Source organism: Hyaena hyaena, unplaced genomic scaffold, assembly GCF_003009895.1.
Source record: "Hyaena hyaena isolate Hyena2069 unplaced genomic scaffold, ASM300989v1 scaffold_1042, whole genome shotgun sequence".
Lineage (NCBI taxonomy): Eukaryota > Metazoa > Chordata > Mammalia > Carnivora > Hyaenidae > Hyaena > Hyaena hyaena.
The window spans coordinates 343,371-357,376 of NW_024081668.1; the positions used below are offsets into that span (position 1 = coordinate 343,371).

The window sequence follows — 14,006 nt, forward strand, 5'->3', positions numbered from 1 at the left end:
CACTTAACTATGACAAGAGAATGAAAGTTTTTGTCCACCATGAAAGTAATTCTAAGCATCCAGAGACATGGAAATGTATTAGGGAAGAGAGTAGAAAATGCCACACTACTGAATTTCGGCCTTTGCCTCTGCTATTCCTACTGAAACTCTGACCTCTCTTCCATTGTATTCCAAGGCAGCAGATAAAGCAGTAGAATAGCTGTAATACCTTTTCTATTGTCCTCTGCTTCTTGTTTCTTGTAAATACAAGTGCTCCTCCTAGTCCCTGAAATTTGAGTCTGCAAGGGTTTTATGTAATTCTCACAAAGTAGCCATCCTTCCTCTCCTGATAAAAACATTAACTGACCATTCTTATTGTTCATAAATATTTTTTCTCACATAAATATTTGTTTTCACATAGGGACCTTAGTTTGTGAAACCTCCTTTAACTCTTTGTGATGCAGTAGAGAAACTGCTTTGGACACTTGAGACTACCACAGCTCTACTGAGTATTTCCAAAGGGAGCTATTAGAATGCCAACTAAATTAGGTATGGGGAAATACCAGAGCTTTGTAAGGAATAAATATTTTTAAATAAATCATAGAATGCCACACTGGGTAAATTCTGAATTTTAAAACCAAAATTCTATCAGTGCATGAGATAATAAGCCCTATTTGGAAGCATATTTATTAGGTCAAAAGTAAAGGGGTTAAGAAAAATTAATTTATATCTTATAATTCAAAAAGAAAAATGTAAATGAGATTATTAATATGTATACATATGTATGTATGTGAGATATATATATATATATACCTCAAATACCTCAGAGCCTGGAGCCTGATTCAGATTCTGTATCTCCCTCTCTCTCTGACACTCCCTTGATCATTCTGTCTTTATCTCTCTCTCTCAGAAATAAAACATTAAAACATTTAAAAAAAAACAATCATACACACGAAAATAGCCCATTATAGTGAATAGTGAATTGCCAGGCAGAAAGCGAAAGCTAAAGATATAATGCTGGCTCCAACCTATAAATGATCCATGGCTTTAGAAAATAATACCACTTTATCAGACTGTTTCTCCACCTTTAAATGGGGCATTTTAAAAATATTAAGATACTGAACTATTTATCTGTATTGCTGACTTTTTTTTGACATTCCCTTAGTTTCTGCACCAAATTCAAAAATCACTTACTATCCTGAGCCAGGTAGTATTTTAAGTGTCAGTAGTGCTATATAGACAAAACCAACAACAACCCTGTTCTTTGGAGTTTTAAATCCTAACACAGGGAGGCAGACAATAAACAAACAAGCAGAAAAGAAAGCATCAGATAATAATTTATGTTATAACGAAAATATAACAGTGTGTTGGAGAAAGAGACTGCTATCTTAGAGTCATGGTCAGGGAAGGTATTTCTGAGGCAGTTTCAAAAGAGTGAGCTGTGAATGTCTAAAAGAAGCCACTCTAAAGAGAAGCCACCAAAAAGAAAGATCTGGGGATACCTGTGTGGCTCAGTGGGTTAAGCATCTGACTCTTGATTTCTGCTCAGGCCTAATGGTTCATGGGTTGGAGCCTTACACAGGGCTCCTCTCTGACAGTGTGGAGGCTGCTTAGGATTCTCTCTTATTCCCTCTCTCTTTGCCTTTCCCCCACTCATGCTCTCCTATTCAAAATAAATAAATATACTAGGAAGGAAAGCAGGGAGGGAGGGAGGGAGAGGATAGATGATAGATAGATCTATCGATCGATTGATCGATCGATCTGGTGTGCTGAGGAATAGAAAATAGGCCAGGGTGCCAAGATAGTGAAAAAATTAAACACAGAGAAGATTCCATCCCATCCTTATCCCCATCTATATTTCCCACACACATACACAATTCATAGTAGGAAATAGTTATTATTATTTGTGTATCTTCCCAAAGCATTATGCATATATAAGCAAATGGATTGCATATTCTTTTCTCCCTATTAATAAACAAATGTAATAAACATCCCAAAATATGGAATTATTGAAATACATTTTAATAACAGCACACAAGTCAGTACTTCACAGGTATTTAAAACTATAGGGATATAGAGATATGTAGAGAAATACATATATAAATATAAAACATGTAAGCATAATATATATGTTATATATAATATATATTCTAGAATTATTAAGCTTATATGTGTTGAAAATTGTGGAAAATATACTTCAAAATATTATACACATTCTCTGACCTTTTCCCTATTGTGTATACTTCTCATCAATTCCTTTCTACCACAGTCATTTTTTAAATTATTGTTATTAACCTAATCATATTGTATAAAACTCTATATTGTCTCTCATTTCAAAATTTCCAACTCTGCTTTTTACAGTAAAAAAAAAAAATAATGTATTCAATTACTCATTCTTTTATCAACCATTATTGAAAGTCTATCACAGTGAGTCATTGTGCCAAGAGATGAAATACAAAAATTAATAAGACAAACACTAACTTCAAGAAAGGCAGAAAATTGTGAATAATACACATAAAATTTAAATCATGAGATGCTTTCTAAAAGAACTGTACCTAGAGTATCACAAGAGCAAACAGAAGTGAACACTAGGTGGGTCATTAAAAATATTTCAAAAAGGAAGAAGCATTATGGCTGTCTTGATTAAAATATTCACCAGAACGTGGTAAAAGGAGAGAACAGAATGTGCAAAGGCAGCAAAGAATCAAAACTTTGCATGTGCAGAAATAGCAAGAGATAAGATTGGAAACACAAAGTAATTGCTAAGAGTGGTTATATTTGATTAAGCTTAAAATTCAGCAAACGGAAATTCAGGAAATACCCATGAGACCCCTGTTTTACTCTGTAGGTAGAGAATATATCTAGCTGACTTAATGAAATTTACAATTTCTCTGCATATTATATGTATCCTGTAGCTACATCACTAGACTAAGTTCATTTTTCAAAAATAGTCTTAAATTCAAAATTCAAAACTTATTATGGCATCCAACATGGCAGGTCTTAATCTGACACATTTTATTCTAATATATGAAACAAATTTCAACACATTTTTTAAACTGAAATCATATTAAATATAATCTTAGACCAAATAATATTAAACTAGAAATATTATCAGGACAATTCCAAAATATTCAGAAAAAAATTACGCTCTAAATAACCATGAGTAAGAAAATCAAACTAGAGATTAGAAAGTATTTTTAATTGAATGAAAATGAAATCACAACATATAATCATATGCAAGATATAGATAAAGCAGTGATTAGAGGGACATGTGTAGAATCAACCGAATATATTTAAGAGGTTTGTAACAAAGGGTTTGAATCAGTAGTCTAATCTTCCCCTTTAGAAAAACAATAGGAAATAAATTCCAAACAAGGAAGAAGGAATGCAATAACATAGGCATGAGAAGAAATATAAGAAATTGAGAAAAATAGAGAAAAATAAATAAAACCAAAGCTAGTTCTTTATAAAGAACAACCAAATTCATAAAACTTTGGTCAGAAGAGTCAAGGGAAAAAACAAATTATAAAAATATCAATATCAGGAATTAAAGAGGGGTAATAATTCTAGATATGATAAAAATTAAAAATATTAAAACATATGAGCAATTTATGACAATTAATTTAACACTTCAACTGAACGCACAAAATTCTAAAGGCATTAACTACTAACGCTAACTTGAGAAGAAATAGACTGAATTACCTATGTATCTATTAAAGAAACTCATCTTGTACTTAAAATCTTCCCATGAAGAAAACTTCAGACCCAGATGGCTCCTCTAATTAAATCCACCAAACATTCATTGAAGAAACAATACTGATTTGACAGTAACTCTTAAAATAAATAGAGTATGAAAAGGAAAATATTTTCTAATATCCTCTGATTTCTTCTTGTAAACATTGGGTTATTTAAAACTGTGTCTCAATTCAGAAATGTACATAGTTTTTTCTTAGTTATTTCTAATTCAGTTCCATTGTGGTCAGAGAATATATTTTGTATGCAGTATACTGAGATGTTTTTATAGGCCAGCATATGGTCCACTTGGCAAATGCCTCTCGTGTACTTGAAAAGAATGTGTATTCCTCGTTGTTGAGTGCAATACTCTATAAATAGCAACCAGGTTAAATTTGTTTCTAGTGTCATTCAACTCTTCTATGCCCCTGCTGATTTTTTCATCACATGTCCTATCAACTTTCAAAGGAAGTTATTAAAATCTCAATCTATGCCTTTGAGTTCTCCATTTCTTTACTTAGATATGTCTATATTAGTGCATAAATTTTTAAGTTCTGTTGCTAGAGGAATCACATTAAGATTGTTATGTCTTAATGAATTGACATTTTATTGATATGAACTTCTTTTATAAATACCTAATAATACCTCTAGGTACTTGAAGTTCACTTTGTTATTCATACAGCTATACCATGAAGTGATTAGTGTTGGCAGGGTGTATTGGGGTTTTCCAGACAAATAGAATAGTTGGTTAGCTAGAGACATATTAGAGAGAGAGAGAGAGGTTTAATATAATGAATTGGTTCATGTGATTATGAAATTGGAGAAGTCCTATAATCTGTCCTCTGCTAAATGAAGACCCAGGAAAGCCAGTGGAGTCATTTGGTCCAAGTTCAAAGGCCTGAGAAACCAGGGGAACTGATGGCATAAATTCCAGTCCAAGGGCTAGAAGAGATGAAATGAAATGTCCCAGTTCAATTAGTAAAGCAAGAAAGAAAAAGCAAATTCCTCCTCCTTCTGCTTTTTTTTTCTATTCAGGCCCTCAATGGATTGAATGATGCCTACCCACCTTGGGAAGGGCAATCTACTTTACTGAGTCCACCAATTCATGTACTAGGCTCATACTAACACTCTCACTGACAGACCAGAAGTAATATTTAATCTGGGGACCCCATAGGCAGTTGATACATAAAACTAAACATCACATAAGGCATATCATTCTCCACCCTTATACTTAAAATATATCTGGGTCTTTATATTTAAGAACTGATATCTTACAAACAGTATGTACTTGAATCTTGCTCTTTTATACAGTCTGAAATCCATTTTTTAATTGGCATGTTTGGTCCATATATATTTAATATTATTGTTGATATTGGAGTTCATTGGTATTTGTTTTCTATCTGCCCCATCCTTCTTCATTCCTTTGCATTTCTTTCCTTCCCTCTTTTGTATTGAATATTAATATTCCATTTTCTCTCCTATAAGGTTATCTAATTAAATCTCCTTGTATTATTTTTAAATATGTGGATGCTTTAGTGATTACAGTACTCATCTACAGCTTACCAGTCACTTCAAATTGTTATTCAATGACACTTTGTGAAGAGTATAAGTAATTTACAAAAATATATATAAAATTTGTTTTCCTTTAAGTCCTATGTGCTATTGTTATAATAAATTTTATTTCTAATTAAGTTATGTCCCATAGTACTTTATTATTTTAAAGAAGTTAATTATAAAGTAAATAATACAAGTAAAAATACTCCTTGCCATATTTATACACTTTTTTTTTTTTTTTTTTACCATTTCCAGATCCTTTCATTCCTCCTCATTAATTCAAGTTTCCATCTGACATGTTTTCTGTTTATATGAAGAATTTTCTTTTAGTATGATTTTTTGTGGGGGGCTGCTGTCAACACATTCTCTCTCAGCTCTTGTGAATATTAAATACCTGTTACACCTTTATTTTGGAAGTTTATTTTTACTAGATATGGAATTCTTGCTTGACAGTTTGTTTTTCTTCTTTAAGAACTTTAAAACTTCCATTTCACCAACATGGTGTCCTTTGTTTCTGATAAGAGATCAACCACCATTCTTGTCACTCCTCTGAACTGTTTTTCCTCTGTTGCTTTTAAGATTTTCTTTTCATACTTGGTTAGCACCTGTTACACTGTGGTCTTACTTGTATTTATGCTGCTTAAATTTTGCTGAGTTTCTTGGACATGAATTATTGGCAGTTACATCTTTTCCTGTCCCATTCTCTTTCTCCTCATCTGGAATCCCAATTACACATATATTTCACTCTTTGTTATTGCCCCAAAGTATATTAACACTATTAATATTTTTAATCTTTTAATTTTGAACTTCAGTTTGGGTTGTTTCTAATAACCTACCTTAACAATCATTAGTCATTTTGTCTGCATTGTCCACAATGTTGTTCATTCAGCTCATCTAAGGAATTTTTTTACATTTCAAATATTATTGTTTTCAGTTCTAGTATATCCATTTATATTTAGAGTTTATATTTCTCTCCTTAAATCCTCATCTACTTATCCATTTATGGCTTATTAGATATATTTATAAGTTCTTAAAGATTTTATCTGGTAATTATATATGGTTCAACTGGTAGTTTTTGCCTATCAATATTTTTCTATTAGAGACACTCTTCCCTGTTTTATTTTCTTGACATAGCTCCTAATTTTTAAGTGATATTCCCAATACTTTATATAAAAATTCAATGGGAGATGAGCAGTATTTAATGTTATTTTGCTTAGTTCTTCATAAAGTTCAATCCTTTTCCTCTGTCCAGAAGTTAAAACGAGGATCTGATCATTCATATTCTTTCAAGGTCTAAGTGAGCTGAGACTTGGAATCATCTTTAATTAAACTGAATTTAGCTCAAATTAGTTTTACCTCCAACATCTGCCAACTGCCACCAATATCTTTTATCCTGTTGATGCTTGGAGCTGAGAGAAGTTGTGCCACAGTTCAGATATTTTCGTTTTCCTTAGGATTCAACTCTATAGATATCAATACCCAAGCACTACAATAATGGGTAAAAATATTCAAATCCCCTCTAATCTTTATTCCTTCCTCCATTGACCTTTTTCTGAGCAAATTACTGGTATAGGTGTCAGTGGAGGTAGTGGGAGAAATTTATAAGCTATTTATTTTTGTGTTTGGGGCTTTTTCAGATTCTAGTCTGTCTAGCTTAGAGCTTTTTCCTCATCTCTATGAAATATCTCAATCTATGGCATGCTCACTCCTCCAAGTGCCCATATTCAGACCAGGTATTTGCCCACAGATATGAAAGCTGGCATAGCTCTCTGCTCATCTAGATGGACTTTTCCCTCTCTGGATCTCTGTAATAAGATTTCCTTGCTTTATCCACTCACAGAAAAGTATAATTTTATTTCTGCATTTGTCTTTTTGTTGATAATACATGAGCATCATTCCTCTACAAGCTAACCAGAATCAGCAGTCTGTATTCTCATGATTTGCTTTTGAGGATAAAATTATTTTTATAAGCTTTTCCATTTTTTCCTTTATTAATTAACTTTATTGGTTTCAATTGCGCATTTCTAGTTTCCTTCTGAGTATGATCTATTTCCTATTCATTTATTGAAATTCCTTATGTATTAGTGAATTAACTTTATCATTTATATTCTTTAGTTAATAGCTTTTTTATTTCCAGTTTTATGCATGGATACTCCCTTGTACAATCCCGGGGTAGGGAGGAAACATTCAATTCAATGTCCATGTAAGCCTCTATAATTGCTGAGAAAATAATATGCCCATCCATTTGTGGTAAACAGATTTTCATCAGTTTTCTTTTTACCTTTTGCCTACACACATACATTTTTAATATGTCAAATATAATTTTTTCTTTTCATTTACTATTTTTATATCCTACTTCAGTGGCCTTTTGAACTTCCAAGACTGTAATACTATTACCCTACATTTTACCATTTTGGGCATTGTTTTGTTTGTTTATATAACTGAGAACATATAAACAGGTTCTTCTAGAACCTTTGCATCTAGGGTTCCCAATTCTGACTATAAAATGTATTTATATAAAACTTGAATTTGAAAAAAATTAATTGGAGAGGTGATAACATTAAAGATATTCTATATCATCCTCCTGATCCCAGACCATGGCTTAATTGAGATACAGTCCTTCAGTCAAGAACTGGCAAAATAGCTTCTTGTTTCCCCAGTCTCCTGATTACTATAGGGACAGATCACGTGGCAGGCTAGTTTTATACTGTTTTTCTGACAATCGTGTCTAGAAGGCCAGCATAGAAAAAAGTGTTCTATCCCTTCAAAGATTTTTTAAGTACCTAATTTCCTACATTAAATCCATTGTATTTAGAATAATAAAGCAATTTATGTAATCTCCAACAGAATCTATAGTAATTGATAATTACTATAGATTACTATGTAATTGGTAATTATAGCAAATAATTACCAATATCATAATGAGTAAAACCACTGAGGGCAAGGATTAACATAAAGGGAGGATTTGTAAAAACCCATTAGTAATAATCATGAAGCTCTAAAAAAGAGTCAGATGAGAAAATTTCATGACATTTTTCTATAAAACCAATTACCTTCCTTTCATACCCATTAAGCAAATTTGGGGGGATAAATAAATATATACATTCAAGAGAATCAAATATAGAGAAAGGGGGGAAGGAGGAGAGGGAGACTTTTTCAAAACAAGTCTGCAGATTAGTATTTAGCTCTTAATGGAGTTTTATAGCTTATTGATCTCTGCCCAGGATATTGATGTTGTTAGAACAACAGAAGAAAATTGTGGATGAGTGACTCTCTTGCTTAAAATATTAACATGTATTTTTTATATTATTTAGAATAGAATAAAATTCCTTATCTTAGCCTAACAGACCTTAGTAATTGACCCTTACAGTCACACAAAATGTAACCCTTAAATCTCTCATAATTACTCATCATGTTCCAACCATTCAGGTATTTCTTTTATGTTCTTTAAACATACCAAGTTTATTCTCTAATATGCAAAACTCTCCCTCACTGCCTACAATAGTACCTGACAAATGGGAGGTACTCTGTGAAAAAGTATTTGTTAACACTTTGATTATTGCTAAGATTTATAACAAGAATTCCCTCTTCTTGACTTATTCTAAAATCTATTCAGCACACCACATGCCGACTCAGTAATCTCCTCATGGAGGATTTCACTTCCTGGTTGCGAAGAGTATAAATCACAGGATTCATTAATGGAAAGATCACTGTGTGGAAGAAGGAAACTACCTTGTCTGCTGGTAAGGCCCTAAAAGGGCGAGTATAGATGAAGATGGCAGGTCCAAACATGAGAAGTATAATAATGATATGAGTCGTGCATGTGGATACAGCCTTGCTCTTCCCTTGAGAAGCTGACCCACGTACACGGCAAAGGATGACTGCATAGGAAGACAGAAGCCCCAAGAAACACAGAAGGGTGAGCAGGCCACTGTTGAAGACCATCAGAAGCTCCACCACGAAGGTATCTGTGCAGGCCAGCTTGATGACCTGTGGCACATCACAGAAGAAGTTATCCAGTCGGTTTGGGCCACAGAAGGGCAAGTGGAGGATGAGCGCCACCTGGATAATGGAGTGGACAAAGCCCCCAAGCCACAGAGCCAACAGCAAGGCATAGCAGGCTCTAGGGTTCATGACAGTGGAATAGTGTAAAGGCCGACAGATGGCGATATAGCGGTCAAAGGCCATCACAACAAGGAGTAACCCTTCTCCTCCTCCAAGGAAGTGCAAGAAAAAGAGCTGAGTGATGCAGCCCCTGTAGGAGATTACCTTCTTCTCAGAAAGAAAGTCCACCAGCATCCTGGGAGCCACAATGAAGGAGTAGGATGCATCCAGGAAAGCCAAGTTGCCCAGAAAGAAGTAGAGGGGGGCTGTGAGGCCAGGGTCTGATCTGATGGTGAAAATGATAAGGAAATTTCCAGGGAGGATGATGAGATAAAAAATTAAGATCAGCACAAAAACCAGGAGCTGAATATTTTGGGACTGGGTCAGACCAAGAAGGATGAATTCTTTTACCACTGTGCAATTTTCTAGCTCCATCTTCTCTGCCTATAGAACATCAAGGAATAAAGAGTTTATTTCCATCTCTTGCATCTAGTTCATAGTTCTTTTCAAACTAAAAGATGGTGTATTACACCATCACTGCCCCACAACCTATGGATTCTTTTCTATCCTTTATTCTTCTACATTTCCTATCTGCCAACACCCTGGTCTTAAAGCCACACTGTTCTGCTTCTTCAGTCCTGTCCTGCTATTTAACTGTCCTGCAATGCCCCTACCCTGACTTGTTTATGATTTGCATGAGGCATAAGAAAATGTTTCTGACTGAGCAAAAGCTTAACTCAGTTATCAAGTTCTTCAAGTTTTTATATGAATGAGGGTTAAGGTAGGGATTGACAGCAAACAGGAATGACAGTTTTTTAAGGTGACAGAAATGTTCCATATCATGACTATAAGGATTACCAGTGTCTGTTCTTTTGTAAAAATTTACTATTCATTATAGAAATCAGTACATTTACTTTATGTAAATTATACCTTAGGAATGCTGACTTACAAAGCCAAGCAAAAAAAGTACACTTGAACTATGTCCTTCTCCTCTATAGAATATCAATACATCAACCTGGCTTAAATAAATTTTTAAAATCCTGGTCATTCTGGAGAAATTAAGATCTGAGGCTTATCTGTAATAGCGGTGTCTAAATTGGGAATGTGGTTACCCAACACACATAATTTATTGGCATTAAAACAATAATGGTAGAATAATATGTGAATACACATATTATTATATCACATTCTTTGAAGTTCTACTTTTAAAAGTTTTATAGTTTATATAGAATCATAATATAATTGAATATAAAATATACAAATAAAATATAGATGTTACTTGTGCATGTTCAAAATGGTTTTTTTATTGAAATGAAAAATTTAAAAAGCTTGAAGATACTGGAACAAGAACAAAATATTAGTGACTTAAAACAATATTTCACATGCTTCCAGTGACAAAGAACACTTGTTCTTAAACAGTGTTGTGGAATATAGAATGTAGAGAGGAGGGCAAGAAGGATCCACTAAGTAAATGTAAGAGGGGAAAGAATGAAAGAGATAAAGAAAAAAAGAAAAGCAATAAAGTCTCATATCAAGAAAGTGAAAGAAACTTTACAATGGCACACCTACTCAAAAACTCAAAATACTTGAAATACTTGCTTTTTGTAGGTCTAAACCTAAAGAGATTAATTAGTAACTGACATTTCCATGTAGAGTCTAAGTTGGGAATTATGAAATAGGTACTTTATATCACAAAACATATATGCACACACATACATTGTTTCCTAAGCAAAACTGAAGCACAAAACTTTACAAATGGCACCATCCAAATTAGCTTGTTTCTCTCTTTCCTTCCCTTCCCTTCCCTTTTCTCCTTCCCCTCCCCTCCCCTCCTTTCCTTTTTCTTCTTCTCTCTCTCTCCTTCCTTCCCTACTTCTTTCTTTACTTAAGTACTCACTGCCTTCAATATTTATCATTCCTTCTGTGCATAAAACCTGCTGTTACAAAATGAATCAGGAATCCCTCTCTACTGAATTCTAAGTAGTGTGCATCTTGCACTCTATTATACAGTGGTTATTTCAGTCTTTCAAACACTGATACTGTCTTTAGGACATAGAAAAAGCCTTTAAGCTCCTCTAAGGCTAAGAGCTACAGGCTCTTCCACTGTATCTTGTGTTTTATTTCCTATCATAGACTTCTGTTCTTCTATTAACTCTTTAACAGATAAGATTCATTACTATCTAATATCCCTCACTTCTTTCAGTTAATATATGATGTGTGAATTTAAGATCAAGTATTAACATCCCCAAGACAATTGGTATTTTAATAAAGGCTGATATCTCCAATAAAGTAATTTTAAATATAAGGAAGAACTAGAGCTATATTATTAAGAACAGATAAAAGGTGTTGCTGTATTGTTGAATTCAGACCTCATATATTGGTCTATTTCTACTATAATTCTGACCATTACTTTCATGACAGCAAATGAACCATTTGAATTATAATAGGTTTCCATTTATTCTTTCTTTCTATACTTCATAAATATGAAGACAAAAACATTTACCTCTCTAGCAATCCAACACTACTCTCACAACAATCACCTCCTAATGGGAGAAACAATTACTTATTATTCCTGCCTTTGTTCTTCAATATCTCTTCTCACAGAGGAGACTCTTACATACAGCCCATTTGTGATGCAATGGAGAATATACTTTGGGAATTTAAAGGCTAACAAAGCTATAGAATGCTTTCAATGGGAATTATTAAAATGCCAACAAGATGTAATCAAAGATTTGACTAAAGAGCTTTTAGGTACAAATATTCAAATACACTCAGTTAAAGAGACACTGGGTCACTACTGGGATTTAAAATCAGCATTCCAGTAGTGACAGAGACAATGGAATGTCAAGCACGTTTATTAGGTCTCAGTGAGTAAAAGCCACAAGAAATTATTTTGTATTTTTTACTACAATTCAGAGAGAAAAAAATAGTATAATTTGTAAGAATTAATAGCTACAACAAGAAAAAATTAATGTGGTCAAGTAAGTAAATTGTTAGATTCAACATATTTCTGGTGACAAAAAGGATAGGCAAAGACAGAATAAATGATGTTCACAAAGAGTCCTCTACACAGTCCTTCCATGCAAACAGAGGATCTCCTCCCAAATAGACCTATTATGCCCTTGGCATTTGCTGTTTTCATTTTAGACATAATTGTCTCTTAGGGTCTGCTGAAGCAATAATGAGGAACTATTTCCTTTTCAAATACATATTAAAGAGTTTATTATTATTAAACTAAATAATATTAAGAATCATGTAGTAAAATGTAACAAAATTTAAATTTTAGATTTGATTTTGTTTTAAATAGAAATATTTTCAAACTATTAAAAAATTAAATTACTAAACATAAAATTTTTTATTGCAATGCATAGGGGCACCTGGGTGGCTCAGTCGGTTGAGTGTCCAACTTCAACTCAGGTCATTGATCTCATGGTTCATGGGTTCAAGCCCCATGTCTGGCTCTGTGCTGACAGCTCAGAGCCTGGAGCCTACTTCAGATTCTGTGTCTCACTCTCTCTATCCCTCCCCTGCTTGTGTTCTCTCTCAAAAATAAATATTAAAATTTAAAAAAAATACAATGCATAATCAAAGACATTTCATTGTCATACAATTATATTAGGGAACTTTAACACCCCAATTACATCAATGGATGGATTCTCCAAACAGAAAATTAACAAGGTAACAGTAGCTTTGAATGGCAAACTGGACCAGATTGATTTAGCAGACATATTCAGAACATTCCATCCTAAAACAGAATACACATTCTATTCAAGTGTACACAGAACATTCTCCAGAATAGATCACATCTTGAGCCAAAAAACAAGTTTCAACAAATTCAAAAATATCAAAGTCATACCATGCATCTTTTCTGACCAACACTGTAAAACTAGAAATCAACCACAAGAGAAAAACTGGGAAGACCACAAATACATGCAGTTTAAATAACATGCTACTAAACAATGGATCAGCCATGAAATCAAGGAAGAACTAAAAAATCATATGGAAACAAATGAAAATGAAAACACAATGGTCCATAATCTTTGGGAGGCAGCAAAAGTGGTTTTAAGAGAGAAGTCTATAGAAATATAGGCTAACCTCCAAAAGCAAGAAAATTCTCAAACTAACCTTACACCTAAAGGAGCTAGAAAAAGAACAAGCAAAATCAAACCCATCAAAAAAGAGGCAATAATAAACATTAGAGCAGAAGGGTTCCTGAGTGGCTCACTTGGTTAGGCACCCTGATTTCAGCTTAGGTCCTGATCTCAGGGTTTGTGAGACTGAGCTGCACTGACAGCATGGAGCCTGCTTGAGATTCTCTCCTCTCTCTCTTCCCTTCCCCCCCAACTCTCTCTCTTTCTTTCTCTCTCTCAAAATAAATAGCCATTAAGAAAATAAAGAATAGAGCAGAAATAAATGATTTATAAACTAAACAACAATTAAACAGATCAATGAAATCAGAAGATGGTCCTTAGAAATGATTAACAAAATTGATAAGCTGGGCTCATCAAAAAAGAGAGAGAGACAGAAAGAGAGAGAGAGAGTTTGTAGTCTTAGCCAAATAAATAAAATCACTAATGAAGAGAAGAAATAACAACAAACACCAAGAAATACAAAGGATTGTAACAGAATATTATGAA

At 33.5% G+C, this 14,006-nt stretch overlaps 2 protein-coding genes across 2 annotated transcripts in view; both read right to left on the reverse strand.

Annotated features, from left to right (window-relative positions):
• The window catches only part of LOC120223730 (olfactory receptor 4K2-like), a 60,814-nt gene that overhangs the window by 35,309 nt on the left and 11,499 nt on the right, over positions 1-14,006 (reverse strand). The window lies entirely within an intron of this gene.
• LOC120223734 (olfactory receptor 4N4C) lies at positions 8,878-9,804 on the reverse strand. The gene has a single exon (XM_039221956.1). The coding sequence runs from the start codon at positions 9,802-9,804 to the stop codon at positions 8,878-8,880; it is 927 nt and encodes a 308-aa protein (XP_039077887.1).